This window comes from Guillardia theta (genome assembly GCF_000315625.1).
Source record: "Guillardia theta CCMP2712 unplaced genomic scaffold GUITHscaffold_96, whole genome shotgun sequence".
NCBI lineage: Eukaryota > Cryptophyceae > Pyrenomonadales > Geminigeraceae > Guillardia > Guillardia theta.
The window spans coordinates 175,987-186,624 of NW_005434578.1; the positions used below are offsets into that span (position 1 = coordinate 175,987).

At 52.4% G+C, this 10,638-nt stretch overlaps 2 protein-coding genes across 2 annotated transcripts in view; one reads left to right on the forward strand and one right to left on the reverse strand.

Moving 5' to 3' along the window:
- Positions 1-2,375: 2,375 nt before the first annotated feature.
- Positions 2,376-3,788, reverse strand: GUITHDRAFT_50106 (hypothetical protein; the record flags this gene model as incomplete). Its single annotated transcript, XM_005824300.1, has 1 exon — positions 2,376-3,788. A coding segment is annotated over one exon (1,413 nt), but the record flags the coding sequence as incomplete, so codon positions are not given.
- A 4,366-nt stretch (positions 3,789-8,154) lies between these two features.
- GUITHDRAFT_116491 (hypothetical protein) overlaps positions 8,155-10,638 on the forward strand; it is a gene marked incomplete at both ends in the record, with an annotated part of 2,912 nt that continues 428 nt past the window's right edge. The window contains 11 exons of the mRNA XM_005824301.1: positions 8,155-8,192; positions 8,428-8,495; positions 8,561-8,619; positions 8,666-8,752; positions 8,798-8,835; positions 8,895-9,717; positions 9,765-9,869; positions 9,928-9,987; positions 10,042-10,086; positions 10,137-10,193; positions 10,248-10,336. Coding sequence (XP_005824358.1) covers positions 8,155-8,192; positions 8,428-8,495; positions 8,561-8,619; positions 8,666-8,752; positions 8,798-8,835; positions 8,895-9,717; positions 9,765-9,869; positions 9,928-9,987; positions 10,042-10,086; positions 10,137-10,193; positions 10,248-10,336 — 1,469 coding nt within the window. The remainder of the gene's footprint in view (positions 8,193-8,427; positions 8,496-8,560; positions 8,620-8,665; positions 8,753-8,797; positions 8,836-8,894; positions 9,718-9,764; positions 9,870-9,927; positions 9,988-10,041; positions 10,087-10,136; positions 10,194-10,247; positions 10,337-10,638) is intronic.

Here is a 10,638-nt window from a genome sequence, read left to right on the forward strand (position 1 = left end):
GCCAGGCTGAGGGCCGCTGATTTAATGAGTTGTACGATTAAGAAATTGCTGAGCCTGAATCATTGAACTTGCGAGCCTTATGTGATGGTTCCCGTTTTGCTACCTTTCAGTCACACCCGCCGCCTTTCACAGACGCCGCGCAGCATCACTGGCCCTAACTGATAAATAACTTCACACTTTCCTCCTCAATCATGCCTATGATCAGCAGTTTCTCTACGCGAGAGGGCCCGGGCATCATCCCGGTCCATCGGTTGACCCTCAGGCACACAAGGCTGGCCGGGGCAATCGGACGCGCGGCCCAAGCCTCGCCGCAGGGCAGGCTTGGCCATCATACTAGACTAGTCTAGGCCCTGAGGGCGGCTGTTCTCTGAGCGGCTACCGACTGGCACAGTCGCAAAGCGGCAGTGACCGTTCAGTGGCCGCAGACTGGCATAGCAACTTGTTTATTTCATGACGTTCGCCACAATGATATCGACTAAATCGCTAACCGTGAACAATCCGTCCAAGTCACCGACCGTACTGAAAGCTCGTACGACGGTAGGCGGCCGGTTCTGCATCTACTCGAACATGGACTTGGCCAACCTCTCCATGTACACCAAAGACGGCATGATCAACGATGCAATCGTCCACCGATTCACCGTTTGCAATCACCGTTGTAGACGCTGGCGAGGCTGCTCGGACTCCAGAGTTGCAGCTTTCACCACTGCAAGGCAATTCAAAGGCTGTGGACAGCGCGAACGCAGGCCGGGGTGTAGTAACAGATACATTACATGTGGCCCGTACCCGAGGACTCCGAAAGACTTTCGGATCCCAGGGCTACTCCCAGCATTGCATGAGTCTGATAGCTTCGTTGCGTTGCTTGAAGGCTCTGCAAAGTCTGCCCAGTCCAGGGTCCGTCCGTTGGGTACGCACACACCATTTGCATTCACCTCGCACAAATGCTGCCGCACAGGAAAGAGCGCGTACACGATCAGGTCTTGTTCTATGGAGCCACAGCCTCTAATGAGAGGATCGTTGTACTGTGTATTGCATTTGAAATTCATCGAGATTGGTATTTGAAGATTTCGGGGACACAAATTGCAGACCTTGATTTTTGCCGTTTTCTTGATTTTCGGCAAGTTTTCTTAGGGTTAGGGAAATTAATAGGGTAGGGGTCCATCGCTCTTTGATTTGTCCCGGTTGCTTCAAAGCACAAAGCAGTCAAAATATAGGGTAGGGGTATTTGGAGATGTGGTGGGGGTCTATTTACTGCCGAACAATGGCGCGCGGTAGTCGCAGGAAAGCTGATGATGAGGATGTAGCTTGATATTTTAACATGTTTCTTGCACTTGAATCACAACCAAGATCATTCTAAAAGTATATGACTCACGAGAAAGTTGTAACATCATGAGTTATTCATCATGTTGTAATATGAAAATGTGATTTGGTCGCCTCGCCAAAGTCATGAACCCTAAACCCAAAGATGGCAATGGAAGCATGTTGAGTGTGTTGAACACTTCATTCGATTGCATTTTCATACTATGAACATATTGCAAGCATGTCGAAGTTCATCAAACAGATTCAACAGTTCTTTTTGTCATCGGTAATCATTGTCGATTCGTACTGCATTTTCATCTCTACATTCTGAATGCGATGAAAGATCATTCAAGTGCACTAATCCCCACCTGAACCGATGTTTTACACTCTGTTGAACCTGTCCAAGTCAGAGATAGTTGAGTGTAGGCTTATTACACAACGACAAATGGACTTTTTATACAGTTTTTCTGCTTGTCAAATGGACTTTTTATACAGTTTTTCTGCTTGTCACTCGGGCAGCACATGACAATGGACGTTAGCTTCATCTTGCTACCATTCTGCATGGTTGTTTCTCGACCACAGTATGATTCTCCATGACTGGCATTTCCATTTTTGACGAAAGAAATTTGCCATCAAGCACTCCTCTCGTTTTGAGGACAATGTTCTGCAGTCACATAGTGAACTAGAACAGTCAATGCTGCATTTACTAGAACACAACATGCACAACAGAATACTGCCGCCGTTGTTGGCTTGTACATAGAAAGCCTTCTCCTGCTATTGCAACTGGGGGGGATATAGGAGCAGAGCAATTGGTCTAGTGTGACCAAAGAACCTCTGTGTTGGTTGTGTTGCTTCCTAAATGAAGTTGATATCAAACTAAGTTGCTTGGCAACTATGCGTTATCCAGCCGAGGTCGTTTAAGCATGTGCTTGGTTTGGTTGCAACCTGTGCACCTTCCATTACACGATGCAAACCCATCACGTCAGGCATCAAGCGACTCACCTGGCAACTTCCTCATCAATGTCGCCGGTCTACCGTCGCGTTCTGGGATCCATACCAAACACCTGCGCTTCGATCGCTTCATTGCCGCGGGTCCACCCGTACCTTGCAAGAATGCCTTTATTTTCCACATTCTTCACGCTGAAGCTGTTGAGAATCTCCTCGGGAACGACAAACACTATCTCCACCTTCCAGCCTTCCTCCTTCCCAATGCCCAAAAGTTGCAGGCACTTTGCCATGTATCGCAGTTTGAGGTCATGCGACTGCCTAGTCGTTACCTGCACAAAGCGCACAAATTTTTCACTCCAGTCAACAATCACTGCATCGTAGCCCCCCTGATTCCATTTCAATGGCTTCAGGCACACCCTTGCTACTTTTGTCTTTTCCTGCAGCTTATGGATTTGCATAGCTTCCAGCCTTATCACGTTACATCTTTTCCAATCGTCGACTGTCACGGACCTCGTGGTAAGCTGCAGCCCTGCCCCTCGTATCCGAGCAAAGAACAGCATCTCAAACAACCAACCCCGAAGTGTCGGATTCCCAGTTGCGTCAACGAGTTCTTCAATCTTCCTCACAAACGTTTCTCCAAGCCTCTGTGCTAGCTCCATGGAAACAAACCTGCTGACAAGCGTCCAGTGCACCTCGTCTCCGACACGATACTTCCCATGCAGGCGATTCACAGCATTGTTTGCACGCTCTCCCATCCCCATGTCAAACAGGGACGCAAAATCAGGAACAGCCTCTATCCCGTCACGGAGTTCTTGGATCGCTTCATCTGTCCTACGTTCAAACATATATCGGCATGAGCCTCCTACAATCTGATACTTTGACTCGATTTCTCTCGACCTTCTCTCTTGTTCTGTCTCATCCATGCTTCCCTCGCCTTCATCCATGCTTCCCTCTTCTTCATCCAAGCTCCATTTCATCACATCAGCCACACTCTTATAGAACGCGTCGTACCTACAGGCTTCCAGATACTCTTCCATTGTCCACGAATACACCATCATTTCTTCGACCTTCTCATTCGCATCTTGCTCGGAACTCTTCTTTGCTCGAGAGCTCATCGACGTTGTGATAACAAGCCGCCGATTCTCCAGTTCACGATGAACCCAATACAGGCAAGCACTCAGCACAAATCCATGTGCTTGCTCCCCCTGTCGGTAACCATCTATAGACACCAAAGTCTTCTTCCCGCTCGGTGCCCGTTCTCTGAGAAATTTCGGTATCCAAGCCCCCGCATTGTCGGCAGGCATCTCACATTTTCTCAATACGCCATCATCAACCTGTAAGAATTCGACAATTCCCCACTTCCACAGCCGAAAGCATATCACCCTCCATCCCTCCTCCATGCCTCGCGATTGCATGAAGGACATCGTCGTCGTCGTCTTCCCCGTCCCCGGAGGCCCTAGAATCCAACCCAGACACCCCGCCTTGCACACCCGGTCGTCAAGGAAACGCCACTGCTCATTGAAGGAATCTCGGCAGTACAGCACACGCACCCCTGCTTGTGACGAGCTGATTGGATCAAACAGCGATCGATCGAGAAAGAAGAGTTTGTTCGCCTCCCTGTGCCCCACCAGATCACGACTCAAGGTTTTTTCTGTCCAAATTGCGCTTTCTGCCTCTTCCTCCCGGACCTCGGCCCTGTGTTTGTCAAGCACGAGCTCCTTCCTCTCAAGCTGACTGGTCAGCCGTTGCTTTTCTGCCGGGTCTTGGCACATCTCGATCTTGTGCTCGAGCTCCTTCTTCTCGAGCGTGAGCTTGTGCTCGAGCTCCTTCCTCTCGAGCTTGACCGTGTGCTCGAGCTCCTTCCTCTCAAGCTGACTGGTCAGCCGTTGCTTTTCTGCCGGGTCTTGGCACATCTCGATCTTGTGCTCGAGCTCCTTCCTCTCGAGCGTGAGCTTGTGCTCGAGCTCCTTCCTCTCGAGCTGACTGGTCAGCCGTTGCTTGTCTACCGGGTCTTGGCACATCTCGATCTTGTGCTCGAGCTCCTTCCTCTCGAGCTTGACCGTGTGCTCGAGCTCCTTCCTCTCAAGCTGACTGGTCAGCCGTTGCTTTTCTGCCGGGTCTTGGCACATCTCGATCTTGTGCTCGAGCTCCTTCCTCTCAAGCTGACTGGTCAGCCGTTGCTTTTCTGCCGGGTCTTGGCACATCTCGATCTTGTGCTCGAGCTCCTTCCTCTCGAGCGTGAGCTTGTGCTCGAGCTCCTTCCTCTCGAGCTTGACCGTGTGCTCGAGCTCCTTCCTCTCAAGCTGACTGGTCAGCCGTTGCTTGTCTACCGGGTCTTGGCACATCTCGATCTTGTGCTCGAGCTCCTTCCTCTCGAGCGTGAGCTTGTGCTCGAGCTCCTTCCTCTCAAGCTGACTGGTCAGCCGTTGCTTTTCTGCCGGGTCTTGGCACATCTCGATCTTGTGCTCGAGCTCCTTCCTCTCGAGCTTGACCGTGTGCTCGAGCTCCTTCCTCTCAAGCTGACTGGTCAGCCGTTGCTTGTCTACCGGGTCTTGGCACATCTCGATCTTGTGCTCGAGCTCCTTCCTCTCGAGCGTGAGCTTGTGCTCGAGCTCCTTCCTCTCAAGCTGACTGGTCAGCCGTTGCTTTTCTGCCGGGTCTTGGCACATCTCGATCCGGCGCTGGATTTGTGAGATAGATTCCACCAGTATGCTCATTTCGTCTGTCTTGCTCTCCTCTTTCTCTTCATCTCGCCTGTATTGCTGTCTTGTTCCTTTTGGTCTTGCTTTCTCCTTTGACTTTTCATCCTGTCTGTCTTGCTGCATTGCTCTGCTTTTTCTTGCTCTCTTACTTTTGATCTTGTCGCGCTGCTTTTTCAATGTTGCGGTCTGGAAGACACAGTGAGAGGAACGCAGGAGAGTCAGGTTGTGAACAAAAGCATCAGGATTTGGGCATAAGCATGAGGAAGATGGGAAAGGAAATGAGAGTGGAGAAAGCAACGGTGACAGAAGAAACAGTGGAGTTGCAACGGTAAAGCGCGCAAGGCAGTAAACCAAGAAATTGACAAGTGAATTACAGAAAACTACACTCACAGAGTTCAATTCAACTTTCTTCTCTGCCTCGTCCTCTCCGCCTTTCAAGCGTAGAGATAGAGGAGATCCAGTGCCTTGGCGCGACTTACGGCTCTTGAGCTTAGCATACTTTCCTGTCTCAACGGATCGAAGCGCAGATTCGAAGGATAGGAAGAGCTGGAGGATGAGCAAAATTTCCAGAAAAAAATTCAATCCCCTCATAATGGACAGTAGAAGTGCTGAAGTTCAAATCAATGTCTCTTGATGCCACGAGTATAGCTGAGAGAAATGCGAACGCGAATCAGATTATTTGGATATCTTTCAAGCCTGCAAGCAGATAAATTGTCATGGGCAACAGGAGATGGTTCTGTTTAAGTTCATAATTGTGGAGTGGACCAGTTCGAACTTCACATCTCCCATCACCCTCTACCACAGCTCTACCTCACAAAAGTCAAAAGTTATTTTTTTTCTGCACACCTACTCGTACCACTTGGAATCAATCTTCATCTTTATCAAGTTCAATGTTGGTGCTACTTGAAGACTTCACGTTATCATATCCCCTTCTCTTTATCGGTACAAAGTTATTGTCCTTCCTTATCCCACTTCGCAGTTCAACTCAGTCCTCTCGTTTCCTAAGGAAATTGTCCTTTATTTCTGAGGCGTGTTCACTCGCTTCCACCTGATCTCCACTTCACTCATCGGTGCGATGCACATTTTCCTTTGCTTTCCACTTCCCTTCACTTTCCTTCGCTTTCCATTTCTCATCCTCACCTCACCTCTTGACACTCTGTTTCTGCTTTGACATGGCTTGTTGTGATTGATCTCTTCATCTTGGTTACTCTCTAGGCCGGCGGGAGACTCTGGCAGCGGCTCAGATAACCCCACCTCTGCAGCTCAGAGGAAGGGGTACTCTGCCCCCTTCCTCCCATATATCGCTCGACCTCTCCTCTCTCCTCTCTCCCTCTCCCTCCCTCCCTCTCGACTGCTCACTCTCTCTCCACCTCTTTCATTTATCTGGCTGTTTAAGGTTTATATGCAGAGGTTTATTAAGTCTTCCAAGGGGGCTGTATGAGGGCTCGAAAAGGGACCACAAATCAGATACTGAAAATCTGCAAGAGAATTTTAATATTATGTTTTACAATTCAATAATGTTTGCTCCGGTTCGGTTTTCTTTCCTCAGTCAGTAAACAGCTGCATAACCGTTGAACTGTAAAACAGGGTGTGGATGCTGGTTGGGTGCTGGTTGGGTGCTGGTTGGGTGCTGGTTGGATGTTGATTGGGTGTTTATTGGTGATTCAATGAAGTAGAATAACTCTCTCCTCCGTACCTGGTTTCCTTCCTTCCTTCCTTCCTTCTTTGCTCAGTTTTCCCGGGTTCCGATTCCTTCGTTCCTCCTGGCTTCCTCCCCTTCACTGATCCATATGCCTGCCATCAGCCGCTGCGCCGCCTCCGCGAAGTCATCGGGCATGGGGACCTTTTCTGGCGCATTGAATGACTACCACCGTAAGTGCTCAGGTGCCGGGTGCTGTTTGACCACGCGTTCGAATCCTAAGGGCAATCGAAATCGGATTGCTTTTCAGCGTCCGATCAATTCCACTACCAGAATGCCCAAGACTTTTATGATTCTCGCCCACTCCTGAAACCCGACTACCTACCCTGACTTCATCTCTTGTGAAACTTGAACATCAGCGGCGGGTGGCCCGGGTGCAGAGCCTGGTGATGCCACGGATACTAGCCTGAGGGCCGTCGAGACTCGGAGCTCAGTGGCCCAGCCCACGGGAATTGCTCACTGTCAGCTGAAAAGGGGATCAGCCTGATACAAAAATCCTTGTGACGTGATCGGACACTGCGGCTCCGACTCAGCGGCCGGGCGCCGCCGGGCCCGGGGCCTACTAGGCTAGGCTACTTGCAGCGCCGCCGGGCGAAGTTTAGTACGGATGCGGCGGTCACTGCGGCGCCGGGCGTAGGCTCCCGCACAGGCCCGCCTCAGAGCTGTGGGACTTCAAGCCGCTTCAACCGTATGTTGCCATGCATTATCCGCCCTCCGGTCCGGGAATACTTAACCCGGTTCCCTTTCGATAGGCGGCGCACCGAGATGCGCCCTTCACACGGAGACGGTTCCCCTATCAACTAGTATCTCCGAGTTAGGACCGACTAACTTAACCCATCATGTCCAATCACTTATCACCGTGGCACGGTAAGGCGGCGGCGGGGCGGACTCGACTCGCCGGACTCGGAGTCGCCGAGTCGCCGGGGAGTCCCCGGCCGGGAGCCTCCGCTTCAAGCAAGGCTTTGAAAGTTTACTCAAACGGTTGAGTATGTCACAGCGCCGGCGGGCACTGCCGCGCATCCCGGCCGGGCGTCCGGCGATGATGCCCGGCGCTGATCGGACCCACCGGTGACCGGCGTGAACTCCGGGACCGTGATGATCATATCACGCCGGTCCGCCGCCGTCGGATTGAAGTCGTCACTGACTGAGACTGGCGCGGCGGCCCCGCCGGCCATGGGGCAGAGACGTGACCGTACCGTCACTGTCACGGACGGTCGGACCGTACTACGTGACCGGCCCGGCCGGGTCACGGCGCCCGCCCGGGTCCCGGGTGCCGCGTGACGGTGCCGCCCGGGCCGCAGACGGTGCGGCGCGCCCTCAGTGGCAGACTCAGGCGGAGGCGAGCCTGCTTCAGATTGCCTACCCCTCCCTTGGATCCGACGGCGAACAACCACCCCACCCATGGGATCAAGGCGCAAGGGTACTACCGTGATAGGGAATGGCGGGAAGGAGGGATCAGAATGGAGGAGGGGATTGAATGAAATATGCGCGAGTTGAAACAGATATGAGATGGATCTGATCATCATGAACGCACAGAAGATTGATACGTGAGCTAGGCAGGAGCAGGATGAATGTAAAGGAGGAGGAGGAGGAGGTAGTCGTACTGCTCGGCTTTCGACATACGTTGGAGTTGATGGGACAGGATCTATCAGACACATGCCCCTTGATGCTGATGCGCTCATGCAACCCAGAACCTCTTGACCCCACCACTCTCCTTGCATGCTGAGAAAGCATGAGAGGGTCGCACTGCCATGGCGCGAACTGAATTGACCATCATCGCAGACCACGAGGAGGAGTGAGGCGCAGGAAGCGGAATGAGCAGATGAACCGGGCGATATCAACACCTTCAGGTAACAGAAGAGATCACCGCTCCCTTCCTCTGCTCTTGCTTGCTCTCTGACTCTTTTCGTCGCAGCTGCCCACAGGAGCAGGCACACAGCAGAGGAGGACAAGGTTGCGGCATGGACAGCGCATGTGCGGAAGTCCAAAGCGTGACAGGATTGGGCCTGACCTGTCGCAGGCGCATCAGTTATGGACGAGATCGAAGGCTGCTCACAAGCACAGAGACGCATCTCTGAACAACATGCGAGGAGAACTGGGCAAGGAGGTATGCTGCCTGCTGTCGTATGGGCAGGTTCTGACAGGCTGATAGGTGACGGAGGCGGAGGAGCATCAGAGGAAGCTGGCGAGGTGGAGCTAGAGGTTGAATTGCGATAGGGAGTTAGCTGACATGCTTCTCTTGCTCCCAGCCAAAGGAAGGAGGAAGCTGCTTTGCTCATGGGCCAGCTATCGCAAGTTCGGCAGAACGTGGATAGTTTGCGGTCGATGATCCAGGCGCGAGGAAGAGGGCCCGAGTACATCGAGAGGTTGCGGGGAACGATGGACAGCATTGAAAACGAGATCTATCTGGTGAGGAATCAGGAGCAGGAGCATTTGGAGTTCCTCACCAGCGAGGAGAAAACCCTCAATGCCGAGTTGGCGGCGCTAGAGAGGTCGATCCAGGAATGGGCGACCTCGGACGGGGATAACCGTGTAAGACCCTCCACAGCAGGAGCCTCTTTGTCCTCCAAGCAGGAAGCCATGCCGGTGCAGAGCAAGATAGGAAGGATGCTGAGCCAACCCCTGCTCCCGCCCGAGGTCGTTGCTGTCGATCGGATCCTCAAGGAGGAAGGAGGGAGTACAGGAGGCTGGGACGACGCGGATCACGAGAGATTCTTGCGGTACCGGACTCAGTTCAAAGGCCAGCCGCACATCTACTGCGCTAAGACGGCAGATGACCTCCCCGACCATGACCTTGCATCTGTCGAGAGGCACGAGCTGTGGTACACAAGGTACCTGACGCTGCTAGAGAAGAAGCGTGAGGCCATCAGGTCATGGAGGACGAACAGGCAGCACGAGCAGGAAGAGCAGCGCACCAACACAACCGTGACCAAGGAGGAGGCGCCTTCTCGCCGTCCCCAGTCGGCCAAGAGCTCAAGCAGGGATGCTGATGTGTCGAGAGAGGAAGTGAAGGAGAAGTTACAGAAGTGGAAGGAGAGCAAGGAGAACGAGAGGCTGCAGAAGCAGGAGGAGGTGATGTAGCAGATGCTGCTGTGTGTGCTTGCTGACATGAGTCATAGGAGGCCAAGGCAGAGAGGGAGCGGGCAGAACGGGAGAAGTTGAGGAAGGAAAAGGAACGGCTGGAGAAGGTGATGAGAGTGGAGAACTACAAAAAGAGCAAGAAGGTCAGTTGCGATCTCACAAAACGTCTGAGTGTAAATGATGACGACGATTTGATCGCAGGCGGAGGAAGAGGCGAAGAAGAGAGAGGAAGAGTTTCAGCAAGAGCAGAACAAGTCCAAGGTACCCCCCTCCATCCTCTCCGAAGTTCATTTGGTGTTCTGACCATCTAAACAGATTTCTGCCGAGCAGCTGGAGCGGATCAGAGTCAGGAACAAGAAGGTTGGCAGCTTCACTCTCCTCCCCCTCCATCCCTGACATGTCGGAACCAGCAAACAGAAGAGCATATCAACCTGATCCGCAGGAAGGAGGAGCAAGAGCGGATCAAGGTCTTCCTCCTACCCTTGCTCTTGCTCCCCTCCTTGTCTCACCGGCTGCTGCAGACGCAGAGGATGGAAGCTCTTCTTGAGCACGTCGATGCCCCCAAGATTGATCGAGATCCCAACAGGCTCGTCGCTCCCACCACTGCCAGGTATCCCTCTTGCTCCCTTCCCCCTTCATACCTCCTCCTTCCCTCCCCTTTGCCTTATTCCTCCTCCCCCTCCTTCCTACTCCTACATCCTCCTCCTCCTCCTTCACAACAAGATTCCATCTGATGATCTGGCGTGAGAGCATTGAAACAAACACTGAGGCCCTCAAAATCCTGCATCAAGTCCAGCAGACACAGATACGGAAATTCTTCTTGGAGTGGAGTGTCAAAGTTGTTCATCGCAGAATCATAGTAAGCAGTGTCCATTCTATTCCGCTCTTCTCTCTGCTTACTCTGATTGCAGA